Here is a 17,766-nt window from a genome sequence, read left to right on the forward strand (position 1 = left end):
TTTGGTATCCCATCTCAATTATGCCAATTCATGATTGGCATGACTAATTAAAATATCTTACAAATTTAATTAACTTGTCTGTCACTCCTGTCACGCGTCTATCAGCAATTTTCATACCGTGAAGAAGACAAAGCACAACTTGGCTGCAGCTATTAGTTATGCCTTTAGTAAGAAAACATATGGTTCATTAAAATCTGTTAAGATACATGGAGGTGGCATCCAAGGAAGTCATGTAACACCTTTTTTTCCAGACAGAAGAGTGAAGTATTTCAATTTACAGCATTTTGACCCAGATAAAACTAACCGTGCTGCCACGTTTCTGTTGAGCTGACTAGAACTCGCTGTGTGACTTTATTGAAGTTTTGTTGGAAAATCAAAGTTTGTTTTGTGTCGATCACATCAGAGATTATCTCTCACACGTTGGCTTGCAACAGCTTTTAGCTTGCACCTTTTTCTTTCTTTCTTTCTTTTTTTTGTAAATCTCCCCTCCCTCGTTTGTGTGTGTGTCTCTGCGTGTGTGGTTGAAGCTACTCTCCAGGTCCTCATTACTACTAGTCTTCCCCTTGCCATTGGACTAGGGGCACCCTGGCATCTGCCCAGCTTGTGGCACTGCATTCAGCACAGGCTGGCTTCTTCACTGGCAAACTATCAATCCTCTGCAGTGGATCTACCGCTGAGCTCAAGTGCTGTCTGAAAACCTGTCATCTGCTTGTTGCCCAAAGTTCAGAGGGCTGGTTAGATGGGCTGTGTTTGTACAGCATGTACAAATGTGGGTTTTCTATATTTATATAGAGAACTACTAATCTGTCAGGACAGAAATCAGATCATTAGGGATGAATTGCTCAATAAAACCTGAAATGGGTTCCTTCCCAGGTAAATAATAATAATAATGATAATAATAATAAAGTTTTTAAAAGAGCCCAATAGCAATTTTCAGTCACCTGTGCATGATTAAGTAAATATTCTGTAAGTATGCAAATCTAAAAAGAGCAGCATGGCGCGACATCTGACGTATAAATGTAAATTTTTTGTTTGTCCATGGAGAATTCAGCCTCAATCCCAACCCTCTGTACGACACTGTAAGTGTTCACAAAGTGAAATGTAAAGTGCAAGTCTTAGAAAGTGTTGGCTGGAACAAACCTAACAATATGCGTTTGATCCGATGCGCTCACATCCATTTAAAGCAAATATAGAGCTGAATCCAAACAAAAGAGTGTGGTCCAGTAAAAAAGCCAGCAGTCTGTAGGTTTTTTTAAACCGATGGATTCTTTTGTTGGAACAAAAACCAACAGAAGGTTGAGTTTCCATGTCACAGGATGATTTCCCATTGCTGGTCTATGATATGACACACCAAGCCAGTTTCTGCGCTTTTGTACAGATGATCAAAGCATAAAAGATTTTCTTTGAGATGTAGTAGTAATTACTAAGCTTTTCATCTTTTTAAAAGCATACAGAGTAATTACATAAACATCCCAATACAAGCAACTATTAGAGCTGCTTTTGTTTGGAAGCCTCAATGGAGATTCATCTAATGCATTAACCTAACAGCTTCTCTGTCGCCATACGATTATCCTTTCTCTGCTGCTTTCTTTTAACTGCCTGTAATATTATCACTAAACAGCTCCTTTGCCTCCCTCAGCGATAATTTTAGTGGGTGAGGTAGGCAGATATTTAATAGAAGTATCTTCCAGAATCTGCAGTGATTCATTGTGAACAGCAGGCTTTGTGCCCCCCCCCCCCCCCCCCCTCCTTTCTCAATTCATGGTACTCCCTCTTTTCTGCTGTCCAAATCCTATCAAGCTGTCATTTCAAAGTCCGGTGTGATTTGGGTTTTGCCCCGGGGTGGTGCACAATTAAAGCTCTGCTTGGCCCAAATAAGGGACACACAAAAACTGCTGGCACCTCCTCAAGGCTTACATCATCTTTCTCCTTTTTTGAAACTTCTTTTATGTTTCCTGCTGTCTCTCTACCCCCCTCCCTCTCTCTCTCTCTCGCTCTCTCTGTCTGTCCTTTTCTATCCCTCCTTTCCTTTTGGCCCTCTTTCGTTCTCTCCCTCCCTTCTCGCTTTAATTTCTTTGTCGTTTTAATTATTCAAAGACAATTTTGCCAGCCGGTTATCCTGTTTGTTCTGTCTCGTTTGGATGAGAAAACACCAGCCGCTAATTGACCAATTAGGCCAGCTCCAGATGACATCATTGTAACTTGTATGAGGAAAGTTTATTGCCTTCATCAAGCCAAAAGCAGGAAAGGCTGTAATTGAAGTTTTCCTTCAGGTCTCCCCCCCCCTCAGTTCATCTTCATGCATTCACATAATTGGCCGAGGGTGTTTGCAGTTACCTGTAATTGTCAATTGTACAGTAAGTTGGTGCAGTATTACCATCTATCCAGTATCACAAGTTTTACTTTGAGGTGTAGTTACATATTGTGTGTGTGTGTATATAATTTATTTGAGGAAAACAAAGTAGATCAGAATGATCTAAGCATCATTCATTGTGATTCAGGCTTTTGCTATTTGAACTTTCTGAATTTTGGTCAATCTCCTGTAACATTTTCACCTTGTAGGAGATTTGTGATTAAAGTTTAAAAACAATATTTTAATGGAGATAAACATATTAATGTGTGTTTGAATATCTCTTGAAAATCCCAGGACTTAAACTATTACAATAGTTATTCGCCTGTGCTTTCATTGCTGCACTTAAATTAGATGCAAAATGAAGCAGCCATTGTTAGGTAACAGGAAAATGTTTGTAGCCTTATTGACTGTGTGTGCGCAGATCAGATAATCTATGAATTGTAACACTTTTTACACAAAATTTTATTAGCATATATAACTAGATGATGATGATTAACACCGATAAAAACAGTTAAAGTTGTTATATACAATAGATTCTCTTTAACCGTCTCTGTAACGGTGCAACCCACTGACAATGCACCCTTATGCAGTTTTTATATATTCCCTGGCGACACTCAGCTGGGCATGCTTGCTGGTTTTAGGAGCTTTTTGTTGTATTTCTAGTTTTTCAGTAGGATGCTGTTATTTCAGTTGATTTGGTTTCACACTTCCACTGTAGTGTCTTATATTGAGAGCTAAAATCTGCTGTACGGTTTATGCACGTGGTGACAGTCTTGGAAGTTGACTAACTGTCATATATGAAAAGAGTAATGTTTGTCTCAAATTTCAGATCCACATCTACAGCCTGGAGACGCGCAAACCGACAGTTTCTGTCGGCAACTCGCCGGGAGATTTCACTTGCATCAACCTGAGAGACAGCTCTCCTCATCTGCTGGTGTGTGGGAACAAAGACAGGAGGTAGGACACAAAAACACACATACAGATGTAAAATCGTGCATAATATCAGAAACCTGAGCCAAGAATGCAAGCTAAAAGGAGTGTGCCTGTGAAATTGTTTTCTCAAAGCGACACCTGATGATGAAGAAGGCTGGAAAGCTAAGGTTACTTGAAGTGGATAACAGATGTTTTGAAAATGTGTGAAAGACGTGGCTTGATTAAATTTGTGAATTTTTTAGAGTACAACCTTTTATGTTGGAAAAACAAGGCTTTGAAAAGCTTTTTGAGATGAAAATTAATTCATTAACAGTTTTTTAGAAGAGTGATGTTCTGTTCTTTGTCTTAAATAGACAAATATCTCGCTTTTCATTGTCTTTCTCCTCCAGTACCTGGGATACTATAGAAGAGAAAAATTTGGCTATCTTGATTCTCTTCATTCATGTAGACACACTTACCACATTGCTAACCTGGCTCTCCAGTTGAGAAAAGGACACATAAAAGAGCCATTCTCTACTTGTTAGTGGTGCTACAGTGCATGAGCTGGCAGGAAAGAAAAAAATCCCTGGCGTGTCTTTGTCCAAAGCTGCCCCCGCTGTTTCTATTCAGCACCAAATCCATCTGGCTGTTAAGTAGTTGGCTGACAGCGAAAGACAGACCACATCGTATTGTTTAGGTTCTATTTTTTTTCCCCCTCTTCTTACTAGTTATGACTCCTGACATTCATACAAAAGCAGGAAATGCTCCACTAAAGATCTTTTGTCAAGTGTCACAGAATTGTGATTTTCATAGTAATATTCAACAGCACCCTTTGAATGAATAATTCAGTGATTTCCTCTTGGACTTTCTGATCAGATTTTGTCCAGAGAGGTACACACACCAGGTTGGCTCTTCCACTTTGGCCCCAGCTGATGCAGCGCACAGCCGAGGACAAATGGAAATTGGGAAACTGAGGGACAGTCTGAAATCTTGGCCCTTCAACAGGGTGGCTTAAGGCCAGAGCCTAATGCATCCCTTCTTTTTGTCCAAATGAGTTTTGTCCCTTTGTTTTTTGCGAGATCCAAGGAGCACATGAGGAGTCCAAATGATGGCTGTCTGGAAAAACCTTGCCATATTTGTGTAAACAGGAACAATGTAACAAAGGGAAATATTACATATATTTAGAAATTGAAGAAATAATGAGTACTGTTACAATTAAGAAGGACTGCACATATTGTGTTCAGCTTTGAGACTGTTTTACTGGCAAACTTATCCTTCAATCAAATGTTTTGTGGCACGGCTTCATGAACAGCTATGCCAGTTTGAAGTTTGATAGATTATACATGGGCTTATCATGCTAACCTACAGAGGTCCATTCTAACCAGGAACATCTCTGACATACAGTGAAACAGTTAAGGTTTTATTGAATGGTTTGGACCAAAATATTTCACAGACACTGTTGTGACCAGACATTTACATACGCTTGTAATGATTTCTTTAAACTGTTGATTTTTCAGGGTAGAGCGATTGTACAGCATGCATCTTTAATAATCTTAAAAAAAAAATGAAGACTTGGGTGTATAAGCTTGAATTTTGAATATTTTGGATTTTCTCTTTTGCAAACGCGGTCAAAATTATCCATGTACTTAAATACATATATTCACTTAAATCTTTTGAGGACAAAGGGAAAGTCCAAGGAAGGTCTAAGAAGGAGAACTGTAGATATACAAGTTAGGAAGGTTTTGGAATGGACTAAACAGGATAACACTAAGCTAATGTAATGACCCGCCCAAAGCTCTGACCTCAACCCTACTGATATTTTTGGACTGTGCTTAAAAGTCGAGTCTATGCGAGGAAACCAACCAATTTAAATAACTTCTTCCAATTCTACCTAGAGTGGTGAAGGATCCAGCCTGAATTATGAATGAAGGAGCTTGTTGATCACTACCAAAATCACCTGGTCAAGATGCAACTTGCTACAGGACATTTACTTGAGCAAGTATACTTTAGACAGTATGTGGATTACAGATGCACAATGCACTAAAAGCTCCAAATTACCACGACATTCATGCCCATGATGAGTGCTTGTAAACTTCTGACCAAAACTGTATTTACTTTCTTTTGTGGTCCTTGAACATTTCTTCTAGAGAAATAATGCGGTTGATATTTGTGGTTTTCATTTGGCATTAAATTCCAAACCGCCATTTGTTTCCCACAAGAATAAATAAATAAATAAATCCTAATAGGATTAACATCACTCTCAGCTATACTTTGTGCTAATTAGAAAATGCTAGCATGCTTAGTCTCGAAACAAAAGAAAGAAATTTGATGTCCTTACGTCATGTCTGGGCTCGCCTCTGTAACAGAATGCAATCACTTATTTAGCCTTTTTTCCATCAATCTTTCTGAAAAAATGAATGTCCCTGTGTTTTCCATAATCAAAGACTAAAGGACATCAACAACAGCACTTTACATCAGATACGAAAACCTAAGTGATTTTTGCTTTGTGGCATGCTTTTTTCACAAACCACAGATGCATATTTCAATCCAAAAATAGCAGGCTTTCAATTGAATAAAAAATTGCTCGAGAAACGCACAAGAAAATATGGGTTTAGTTGGAGATGGTGTTGCCCACTGCATATGCAAATGAATATTTTTGCTACAACATTTTCGGTGCACAGGCTATACGTGGCACAGCATTATCTGGCACGCAACACAAACTAGCAGTTTATTCTACGTTAAGGGGAGCATCCACAGTTGTGCACATTGTATTACTCCAAAATCGATCAATTTTTTTTTAAAATTGTGGTGGAATTTGGTTTATTCCACTTAAATCTCCATCTTATTGTTGATCATTTAATACTTAACCCATAACTTTGAATGGAAAAACAAAACAAAATGAACTTAACAAATTATTTGAACACTGTTACTCAACTGTAGGAGCCAAAATGAGTTATTCCCAGTTTTTAAGACATCCATTTTTACGGAATATCAAGCTTAGCTAAAACTACAAGACTGGTGCAATCATCCAATCACACCACTGAATCGGTTGCCTCTCTAAGGGCGCAATGATTGATGTCTTCTTCCAGCGTTAGGTAAATAGCTTTTCAGGGGTTAACTGCACTTCTCCCACACATCTCGTATTAGGGAGAGCTCCCCTTGATTAATGAAGAAGAGCCTAGCCAGTGACAGTTAACTGAAGACAGAGCCGCCTTCTGCTTTAGATTTATGGTTCCCCAAGGTCTGGCAGTAATGGTCAGTCCTCATTGTTTAAACGTGTGCTTCCATCACGTAATGCCACTAAACAGGCAGAACTAACTGCAGACAACAAGTCCTCAGTGCCCATTTAGCTATTTAAGGCTGATTCTTTTAAAAAGTTTGGAAGGGAAAATGAAATCTGTCTGAGTCCCCAAAGTGAATTTGATTATGGTAATGAGGTCTTGGAAGAAGGTTGGGCCTGGATAGAGTCATGTCCTGGATGCTTTCAGCTGCAATAAACCCACAATGACAACAGATGGAGCTGAGGGTCCCCTGGGCTCATGTTGCTGATAAAACCTGGAGAGTAAAAAGCCTGCTCTTATTGCTTTTCATCCCTCAGATATACCAGCAAATTAATAATAATTATCACATCATCATAAAAGCTTATTTTAACACAGAAATGATCAGAGAAACATAGAAAAGATTAAAAGAAAATCCTTGTCAAACTTTAAAAGAGAAAAACGGTAACGTTGAATACAAAAGTGAACAAAAGTACAACAAATGAAGTAAAACTTGCTACACTTTATTAAAAACATGAGGTGACAAAGATAAGTGTTTGAAAATGGATCAGAGAAAGTATCCTTTGTCGTGTTCATTCTGTCACGTTCGACATATGAACTGTTTATTTACAGTGCACACTATGCACTCCCTATATGTGCTGTCAAATATATTTATACACTTTGAATTCCTTCTTATTTTCTACAGTATCTGCACAACAGCAGCCTTTTCATTCCACATTTGTGCATGTGGGTGTTTTGCTCGCCCTTTGTGTTTTTCTTTTTTTGCTTCGTTCTTGAATATTGTTTAGATCCTTGTTTAGTTGGTTTTGGATTTCTGTCTGTATTCCAGTTACTTATTAGTTGGTAGTCATGTTTAAATAACTACTATAATCTTGGTTTGTTGAATCAAATTATGAAATAGTTGTCCAGATGCGAGAACAAATAAAGCTGGGACTAAAGTTTGGAGTGGGCCATCTGTGCTGAAACGTTTCCTTCAAGAAGTGAGAATAGAGTCCTTTTGTCTGCAAATGAATGCACTCTTTGATAAACTGTGGCTCTCCCTTGGTATTAGATGTCCACTTTTGTTAAAAAAAAATCCAAAATTAGCTAGAGTGCTATTGTACTTACTTCACTTATTTTTCTATGGGTCTTACGCTGGATCGTCAGGGGAGTTTTATCAAGGATACCAACAATAAAGTGGCCTGTGAAGGATGTCTGACTTAAGTAACTGTAGTTTTATGACAAAAGTAAGCACTTTTCTCTCAATAACTTAATATTAGTTTTGGTTTTTCCTTACTATGTCTCAGGGTGAGGGTGTTCGACATAAGATCCGGCTCTTCTGTCGCATCTCTGTACGCCCACCACTTGGGGGTCACCTCTGTGCAAGCGGATGACTGGAAGATTGTGAGCGGCGGAGGCGAGGGATTGGTGTGTGTCTGGGAGATGAGGATGGGAGCAAAGCTATGGGAGATGCACAACAGGTAGGACTGTTTTCAGTACAAACTGTCAGAAACACTAAAATTGTTTTTTAAACATGTTATTTCTGCTGTATCACATTATGAGTATGGTATTTGACTTTAACATTGTAGTAAATGTAGTTCCTCATTCGAACACATTTAACCAGTGATTATGATTACTCTGTTTTCTTCTCATTTCAGTTTCTTGTGCCACAGTTAACGTAATCTTCTCACATAAATGTTTTTATTTCATGTAAATTAAATTGCTTAAGACAATATTGTGGAGTCAGTTTAGTATCACACTCACATCTCCAAGCAGTAACTGTCATTTTTGTGGCGCCTTCACCGCGTAGAAAACATTCAGCATCTTAACTGGTATCTTTTGTAGATGCTACAGTAGTGGATACATCCATCAGCGAAACACATGCTGGCAAGAATGCGATTTATATATTTAATATTCAAGGTGTTATCCATCTTTGCTGCAGGCATCCTGTAAGGCATGTGCGCTTCAACACCAGCACTCTGGTAACAGCCAACATCCCTGATGACAAGTCGCCACGGGGAGCTTGCATCACAGATGATGACCTAACAGCTCATCGCAGGTCGTGATCTCCCTCCTACACTTTTTTTTTTTTTTGCCTGGATCTCTTCTATTCTTCTACCTCCTATAAGTCTCTTGTACAAAAGCTGGGATAGGCTCCAGCCACTATGCAACCCTGATAAGGACAAGCAGAAAAGAATGGATGGTTGATTCCTTTTGAGAAAAGCGATACAGCTGTCATTTCTGAGTCCTCAGCAACCTGTTGAAAAACAGGTTGCTAAGGACCTTCATTAGCAAGAAGGTAGTCTCACTGTAACCAGAGGTAGCAAAAATCCTTAGGTGAGATCATGTTTTTGTACAGAACAACAGTACCTTCTTTTAGTAAGACCTTACTCATCACCTTACCTGTAATTTGAGAAATCTGTCTGCCTATGCTTCTGTCTGTTCTTGGTAGGTCTATTAGTGGACACACACACACACACACACACACACACACACACACACACACACACACCCTGTGTCTTTGTTAGGATGAGCATTTTTCACATTTGAGCTAAAGCGTGTTACCAGCATCTCCCCAAAAATGACTGCTGTGTGGCTGCGTCGCTCAGACAAGCACGTTTGTTGGGCTATTTTTTTTGAGGAGATTCGCTGTTAATGTAGTCACAAACTAACATAAATTTAATTCGTACAGGCCTTTTGAATGGGTATGGAAAAAATGACAACTGGACAAACAGTTTTACAATGTTCAGTCACAATCAAAGAGATGCTAGACATGTTTTTGTAACGTCTTTGGCTTCTTGTGGCTTCCTTCAGTCACTCATTCATGTTGCTTGGATAAGCATTTCTTCAGAAAGCTACAGTCTGCCCTGAACACACAAACAATCATTAAGTGATTGTTATCCCATATCCACATTTAAAAACAGTAATTTATGATTTTCTGGAGATGATGCATTTAGGGGATAAATGAGCTAAACTGCACGTCTGCCGTTTTGTCTCAGTCTTCTAAAGCAAAGTCTAGAAGACACAGTTTCTGTTTTTGTTACTGATGTCAGTGTTTTGTTTTTCTAAATTTCAGACACAGAGGAGTCATCTGCCACTATGACTTCTCTGAGGACGCCCTGTCACAGGATCACATCCTGCCCATCTGCAGGTCTGACTACATAGAGTCTTATGGCTACAACTACAACATCAGCCTAGCAGTGCCTTACGACAGGCTGTCTGGTTCACATCCGTCCCAATGACACGCAGTTTTCCAGACTGCAAATGGACTTAATTGACTGCAATTGAAAAGACAGTAACATTTATCAGTTTGAACCTTTAAACTCTGTCCTTTTATTTAACAGGTCCTCTTTCATCATCCTGATCAAATCAAGGCTATTAAAATGTAGTAGTGTCGGTGTATTGTATATAACTGTTGCATAGGTATCTCTATGTTATTGTTGAATCTAGCTGCCCGATGAAACACTGGGTTTGATGTAGTCCAACACCACAGGAATAAAGTCATTTTTACCTCATTTACTATATGCAAATCATTTGAATATTTTTTCCTATTAAAAAATGTACACAAGCATTTTTCTTCACATTTATTTTGTTTATTAATAGAATTAATTGAGAGGGCTGTCAGATTTCACCTTAGAGAAAGTACACTCTCCCATATACCAGTAATCAAAAATAGTGCATTTTTCTACAGTACATCAGTAGTGGTTGGTTACACAGAGGAACACAGCAAAAAGAGCTATTCTGGAGCTACAGAGGAAATTGTGTGTGCCTGCAGCATCTCACTTTGGATGCCATAACAGTTGACCCATGAATGCCAGAGTAGCCACTGAGTTAAGCTAAAGTGAAGATTCTCTCTAGTATAAAGAAACCCTCACATTACCTGCTGACTGCAGTGGAGCTTGTAGAATAGTTGTAGTGCTGAGAGACTGGTGTGTGTTGTGACCAAAGCCTAAATATAAACCTCACTGTATTCGTTCATACTAGCTATTTTTCAGATAATAAAACATAAAAACTGAATTCTTAAAGCTTAACTGAAGAACTCTAGAAAGGCACAAGTGACATGCAGTCTTTAAAACTGGCATGAAAATGAACTTACAGCAGTGTGTTACATTTATTTAGCATTTTTTCCCTGTTCAAAAATATATTTGTTTGTCTTTATATATTTATTTATATCAGAAGTGGCTGGCTTCATTCCTTTTTAGGACTGGTGACACTGTGCTAAAACAGCAGCAACATAAATGTTTCCTTACAACAACAACCCAATCAAGAGCTTAATTTCCCACAACGCATTGTTGCGGTGTTCATGTCCAAAAAGCGAATGGACATCCTGGACTCCATTTCAATGCCTTTTAAAATCTGTGGGCAGAAAACAAAATGTTTTTCTTACATTGAAAATATATTTATCCATCTATATCTAATATATAGATATATCTGCATATATAAGGTAAGTGCAAACCTGTTCAAAATGCTCAAATGTGATTCCTTCATAGAAATCATCCGGGGCCTGGAATGAGACCAGTGACTGTGTTACTTCGCTGCACATGTGCAAATTTCTTGTAACAGTTCAGCTTTGGTGAGTTCTCTTACCATGTGGGGCACATTTGTGCTTGCCACCTCCAGCATGGCAGCATCTGCTATCGACCTGGCAACCTCGGTCTCAATGGCTCCGCTTTGAGACAGCAGCTCCTCTACCACCTTGGATGTGAACAGAACATTAAAAGTCGACTCCACAAGATGATTTCCAAATACAGCAGAGGTAAGAAACTCAGCTGTTATATTTTAAGAATGGTATTCGCAGGCAATCAGCTCACTTCGATTAAGTGCCCAAAAATCCCAGGTTATATTAACGGTCTGTGTAAAATTATTTAAATCTGCTTACCCATACCTGGTTGTCTTGCAAGTTGAACGCTTTTGAGCTATAAACTCTACTGTTCTGCACTGGTTGCAGATCGCGATGTGTCAAGATGTGCCACCCGTATTTTACGAAATGGTGAGATGGCTATGTATTTATACTTTATGTGCTGGCTGATTAAATGCTGTGGGGCCAGGGGGTGTGTACAGACTGGTTCAGTCAGTCTTTCAGTGCAAGGCATTTTAAATCTTTTGCAACATTAGCTGATGAGTCGTCTTAAATATAATTTCAAGGAGATTTCTGTTTTTAAACCTGAGATGTACATTTAGTCATCAACATTTCCACAGTCCAGCCTTTTAATACAAAATACTTAAAGTACATACACGTTATGTGCATGTGGCATTGTTTTATAATGCTGCCTAGTGTTTAAAACAAGGGCCAGTTGGGTTTCAGTAGAGTACATGACCTAGTCTGGTTATCTTAATCCCTGAAGAAAAAAAAAAAAATGTCAACACAAATAATTAAAAAAAGTTCCTCAAGGGCACTTACGTACTATATCAGGACTGCTGAGGAAAAATGCATTTGTAAGTTCTGGTGAAAACCAGCCCTTCAGATTTTCTTACACGCAAGGAGCTACATCATAGCCATAGTAAGCACTAGTTAAATTAATAAACCATTAAGAAATGTGCTTCACTTACAATCTCCCTTGATTACGTCATCCTTTATAATAGGAAAATAGATAACGCTGTCCCACAATTCAAAGTGACACAATAGTCGACTGTTCACAAAATCAGTCAACATAACTGACAGGACAGATAATGTAATTGTTGATTAAATAAAAGTATTATTCTTTACCTGCCCTATTTTGAACCCACAGGTGAACTTTGAACATTACACCACTGTAATAAAAAGGTTTGTGTAACATTGTTTTCTCCTGTGATAATGTCATTTTTTAAAATGCTCTATAAATAATTTGAGCTATATTAAAGTAATTAAAGTGACTTTAATGTTTACAATAATTCAGTTTGTTATGTTATGTCCTCCGTTTAAATGTTCCTGTGTTGGAATTTTTACTTAAGGCTTCTTATCAGCAGCTATTGTGTATGCTAGTGTGTGCATGGTTAATTTCTCTTACCGTCCTGTACTCATCCAGAGTAATAATGCCATCATTGTCTGTGTCGTGCATGTTGAACAGGACTATAAAACACACAAACAAAGCAAAAATGGGTTTATCAGATTTTCATCAAGTCACAGGATTTCACAGAGAAAGTTGAGGAAGAAGCAATTAGACGTATGCTTAAGAAGATACTGGAATAACAGTACTATGACTATTTACTGTAGCCCCATAACAAATTTACTAGTAACAGCCATAAACTACTCTCTGCTAATAACCAGACATTTTGACTATTTTGCTGATCTGAGATTTAATGTCGCATTGCCTCCGTTTTACAAATGTATCACCGTGACAGTAGGAAGGCTATGCTAACTTAAAAGTTGCCCAAAGTTCAAATAAATAAAACGTGGGAAGTAAATATTCGGAAACAACAGGTGACAACACAGAAAGCATTCCTTTCTTTTTATGTCAAGTAACTGACTGTTGGAGAGCAAACTGTTTTTCCCTTCTTCTTGTTATTCTAAATGTCATTTATTCTTAAAAGGAGTTCCAAAAGTACACAAGAAGTCACATTAGTCACTTGCACGCCTCCATAGTTTAAGGTTGTCAGAGACTGAAACTTATATTACCTTTCTATTCATCCCTCCCTTCCTGCTCGTCATGGTTGTGTTAACATTAAAAATGTTTGTGGTATGCCATTTCTTCTCTTTAGAATTTAAAGAGGAATCAAACTGCCAAGAATAGTAAAAAAAACTTTTCAAATTACATTTGTTCATGTTTTATCAAATTAGACATTTAGCAAGGAGACAAATTAGCTTTAAGGTCAAGTTTTACGGGCATATTTTTGTAAGACTTCAAAGAAGGCTTACACAATATACACTGTAAACATTCATTCATCAGTTATGACTAAACACAGAAAGAATATGCCAGGACCACACCAAATTAGGGCAGTTAAAAGAAATTAATAATTGCCTGTATGAACCATGAGTCACATCTGCTATTGTAGCTTCAGGTTTTGACCCATGGATCGAACAAGCAGGCTAACTAACTGGATCCTATCATGCATCTGTCATTTTGAGCTCTTCTGGTATCATACTGTGTCATGCTTCCTTGCCCCCGTGCAAAACTAAGAACCAAGCACTAGAACCCGGTACTGCTAAAGATAATTTTGCAGGTTGAGGATTGACTCAATTCATTTACAGACACACTTGTGCTCACAAATTACTCAGCTAACCCACAATTTGCTGTCACTTGCAAATGTTAAATATTCCTTATCATCTAACATTGTGTTAGATGCATTTGTCCCACTATACAACAAGTAGCTTAAAAAGAAAGTGAGTCCAAAATAAAGAGAAATCACAAATGTAGACTGTAGTGCCTACTGGAACACTCTGACTAATTATTATCTATTCCTATAGAGATAAGATACTATATTTATCCCAAATTTATTTCCCCACACACACACACACACACACACACACACACACACACACACTTCAAATCTGACAACTGCTTAGAAGGATTAAAAAAAACAAAAAAAAAACAAACTGGTTTTAAAAAGCCTTCTTTCCCTTTAAACTGTACTTCAACCATGTTTTGGGTCCAAGGCTCTCCCACAGATTTCACGTCAGCATTTTTTTGAATGTCATGAGTCTCACTCTTCTATAATAGGACAAATCATACCTTTATACTTGTGACATTTGACATTGTGTGGCTGTCCTGGGCAACATTCCCAGTCTGGTCATAAATACCTTTGTGGCTCTCAATATAGTACTGGACAAGCAGTGAAGAATTCAGTTGTCATTTATGTGTAAGCATCACCACACAGTCTTATCCAGAAGCACGGCACACTTCTTTTTTTTTTTTTTTAAATTTAAACTTGAGATACACACAAAGAGAAGTGAAGACAGCAGTGGGGGAAAAAAGAAAAAAAAAAAAAAAAACAAAAAACAAAAAAACCCTGATACTTACAGCGAAGCTTTTGTTTTCTTACAGTCACCTTCTCTTCTTCTGTCGCTGTTGAATTCACAGGGCGGAAGTGGGACATGACCATGAGGAACTGCTCAAAGCCAATCTCGTCAAGGGAGCCAACATCATTCTGATGCTGGTTCCTGTATCACAATCAAAAACAAACCAATGTATAGGCTTGTTTTAACCAATGCAATTTCTGCATTTTCCTGCCTTTTCTGGTTAAAAAAAAAGAATAACTATAAATAATGATTATCCTAAAATATTCATTTTGATACAATGGATGAAAATATCTCCATATTGTGGGAAAATAAAACATTTTTTTTTTTTTTATTCAGTTTGTCACAAGAGTTGTTTGCTTGTGAGCAGAAGCCACATGCATTCACAGACAGCTTGTTTATTATGCGGTTCATTGTGGTTTGTTCTGCTGCTTTCCACCCTCCAAAGCATGACACAATGATTAAAAATGCCAACAACTGTCTTGTAATAGCAACAAAAAAACCCTCATTTTCGAAGCTGCTGCTTCATGTGAACAGGTGGATAATGTGTGTTCACAAAGTGTATGGATGTTCTTTTAGCTGAAGACTGAACCCAACAATAACAGTTACTTCCACATATTAGGTTCTCTTCAGCCTATTGTTTTCATCAGCCAAAACACACAGAAGTCGACAGTAAACAACTGATTCTGATTAAAGAGTTCAGTGACCTTGACATTAACCATACGGGTAACAGAGAGAATATGGTGTCATTTGATTGTACTCACCTTTTATCAAAGAATGCAGTAATAATTTGCTTTCTGATTGGGTTGTTGTTCAGGGCCGGTATGCGCTCCAGGTCATCTCGGCTGCAGTGGGACAGGATAAGGTTTAATTCAGTTTTATTCATGTGGTACCAAATCGCAACCTGTCAACTCAAGGCACCTGTTGTTCACTATACTCCAGTCTACTACACAGTCAGATTGGGTTTTTTTTTTTTTTTGGACAAATTTAAATAACATTAGAGGGTGGTAATGAATGTGAATAGTGCTATCTGTCCAACCTACCAGGACAAACATTTATTCCCCCTTTCTTTTTCAAAATAAGGAACCAAAACCCGGCCACTGTGATCATGTGGCATGTCTATATATGAAGTGGTGTGTTTGCACAGTAAGTGTTTGCTCTGTATTACTAATGCATCATTATCTGCATGTTATATTTGCCTAATGTCTCTTTTGGTGTGTGTCTGTATCACCATTACATTACTTGTTTTTGTCTGTGCTGGAAAAGCCAGAAATCCTCACAGTTCCTCAGCCTGACCATACAGTATTTCATCTTTTAGCAGCAACTGCAACGTCTCCATTGTGAGTCTGAACTGCCAGTCTGCAACTGCCATACTACTATATCAGCCAAAGAAAGCCCAGGTGTTTCCATTAAAACCACTTGCGAGCTGACCCCCATGTAACAAGACATGTTACCTTATTTTTTCATGATTTCCACTCAGCTGCTGGAATCTCTGGTAAAGATTTTTGATCTGCTCCTGTGAAACTGTAAAGAAGCACACATCAACAATGTGAATGTATTTGTAAAGATTTTTACAGTAATACCCATAATTATACATTCACTTAACTTTGTTTTTAATCAAATTGTATGGGTGCTGCTTTGCTATCAGTCTAATGGCAGTGCAAACAAACTGAACACCTTTAAGCAATTTCACATGGTTACTTAAATCAGCACTCATTTTTTTAAGTCTACAATCACATACCAGAAGCCTTAAGCATGATTTTCTAGTTCTACCTGGTGCCTTATCAAACTAGTTTGGAATTTCTAATCATTGTGGACAACACCCCTGTTTATTGTGACCTTTCCCCCGTTTCCCAAGAGCATGTAAATTAATGCTTTTATACAAACCAGTTTGTTAGTCATTGTTGGTGGTGCAACAAACACTCAACTTCATGGACCAATTAGCCAAAGCCAAAAGGGGGGGCAGCAACAACAACAACAACAGAAGAATCTGTGGTATTGTGCTCAACAAAAAGCACACACACTTGTGGGTGCAATGAAACATATCAATTCATCAAACTGCGCAGAACTCAAGTCCAGAAAGCTCTCCAGCTGAGCCCAGAGAGAGACGCACCTTGAAGAAATGAAGGCAATAAAATAGTTCAAAGTCTCAAACATACAAAAGCCATAAAGTTGATTCAAATCTAATCCCCGTTTATCAGACTGGCATGCCGCTACTTTGAGACTCGCCCTTTAAAAAGAAGACGAAAAAACAAAACTCTTACTTCCGTAGTGTTTTAACTTGTTTATTTCACTCTTCCACATACAGACGGTAAAGTGTTGAGTGCCTCAATGCGCCAACAATGTATACAATCGCACTGAACAGTAGACCTGATTTTAAACTTGTGTCTGTTAGTCATAACTATCTCTATTAGATCGTTTTAAAGATCCTCTTTTGCATATTAAGTACGTAAATATTACACCTGTCACACCATGTGTCACATGTCGAGCCCATTTACACAAAGTTATGGGACCGTCTCATTTCTTTGACAGCTACTCCGTGTAAGCAATCAACCACTCGTCTTCCCGTTGAGATTAGGTTTTTAATTTAAAAATAGGCGTTTGAAAAACATTGGAACAAAATGCGGTTATTCCTCTTTCCGCCTTAAACCGAAATTGACCTACTTTTGCCATGTACCATTTAGACCTCTTTAAGATGTTATTAACTCAGAATTAAACAGTAGGGGAAATTACGCTGGGCAACTTGTAGCCCCGATTACGTGCGTAATAAGGAGCGCAACATGGTTCCATTTAATTCCAGTAGTTTTCACACAGTTGTATTTCCTTTTTATTGACCTCATCACCATTAAGCGGTTTTAATATCAGCCAGCACACTAGAAAAACAGGTCGGCACGGCTATCAACTAATTGTTAATCACTAGTCTCCCTTCGTTTCCTCGACGACGCGTATCACAGCTACCAGCCTTTCCACGATGCAAGTGAAGCACTTAACTCAAACAGCACGGTGCACGGCATCAAACGAGAATCTTCCTACTTACATCCACTTTTGTCAGTCAGATCGTCGTAGTTGTGCTCGGGGCGCGTCTGCGAAGCTCCCATCCTTGCTGCTTCACCGCTCCGTCAGAGCGCATACTTTGTTTGAACTTTTCTGTGGCGTTGCAATATTAACCCGCTTCCCTCTGCAAGACACTAGAAGTGTAATTTGCTTCTGGCGTCCTGGGAACGTCTGGCGTCCTCAAGGTCCTAAATCCACACAGTGTGCGGATAAACCACCTGCTGCTTCACGTTTCTCATTAGCGCAGATGTAGTTAG

The 17,766-nt window shown here is 38.4% G+C and overlaps 2 protein-coding genes and 1 long non-coding RNA gene across 3 annotated transcripts in view; 1 reads left to right on the top strand and 2 right to left on the bottom strand.

Moving 5' to 3' along the window:
- The window catches only part of LOC120745938, a 25,570-nt gene extending 17,343 nt beyond the window's left edge, over positions 1 to 8,227 (bottom strand). The window contains exons 1-2 of the long non-coding RNA XR_005698721.1: positions 8,214 to 8,227; positions 449 to 454 (exon numbers count right to left, since the gene is read on the bottom strand). This is a non-coding gene — a long non-coding RNA (uncharacterized LOC120745938). The remainder of the gene's footprint in view (positions 1 to 448; positions 455 to 8,213) is intronic.
- Positions 1 to 10,037, top strand: part of fbxw8 (F-box and WD repeat domain containing 8) — a 21,758-nt gene extending 11,721 nt beyond the window's left edge. The window contains exons 8-11 of the mRNA XM_040051157.1: positions 3,183 to 3,310; positions 7,830 to 8,003; positions 8,465 to 8,581; positions 9,599 to 10,037. Coding sequence (XP_039907091.1) covers positions 3,183 to 3,310; positions 7,830 to 8,003; positions 8,465 to 8,581; positions 9,599 to 9,764 — 585 coding nt within the window. The 3' untranslated portion in view covers positions 9,765 to 10,037. The remainder of the gene's footprint in view (positions 1 to 3,182; positions 3,311 to 7,829; positions 8,004 to 8,464; positions 8,582 to 9,598) is intronic.
- Positions 10,038 to 10,208: 171 nt separating this feature from the next.
- On the bottom strand, positions 10,209 to 17,703 carry tesca (tescalcin a). The gene is made up of 8 exons (XM_040051164.1): positions 17,493 to 17,703; positions 15,910 to 15,979; positions 15,220 to 15,300; positions 14,460 to 14,599; positions 12,510 to 12,571; positions 11,110 to 11,217; positions 10,979 to 11,026; positions 10,209 to 10,878 (listed from the first exon to the last, which is right to left on the bottom strand). The coding sequence occupies exons 1-8, from the start codon at positions 17,551 to 17,553 to the stop codon at positions 10,786 to 10,788; spliced, it is 663 nt and encodes a 220-aa protein (XP_039907098.1). The 5' UTR covers positions 17,554 to 17,703; the 3' UTR covers positions 10,209 to 10,785.
- Positions 17,704 to 17,766: the final 63 nt, after the last annotated feature.

The sequence above is a fragment of the Simochromis diagramma genome, unplaced genomic scaffold (genome assembly GCF_900408965.1).
Source record: "Simochromis diagramma unplaced genomic scaffold, fSimDia1.1 OVJJ01000131.1, whole genome shotgun sequence".
In the NCBI taxonomy this organism is placed as follows: Eukaryota; Metazoa; Chordata; class Actinopteri; order Cichliformes; family Cichlidae; genus Simochromis; species Simochromis diagramma.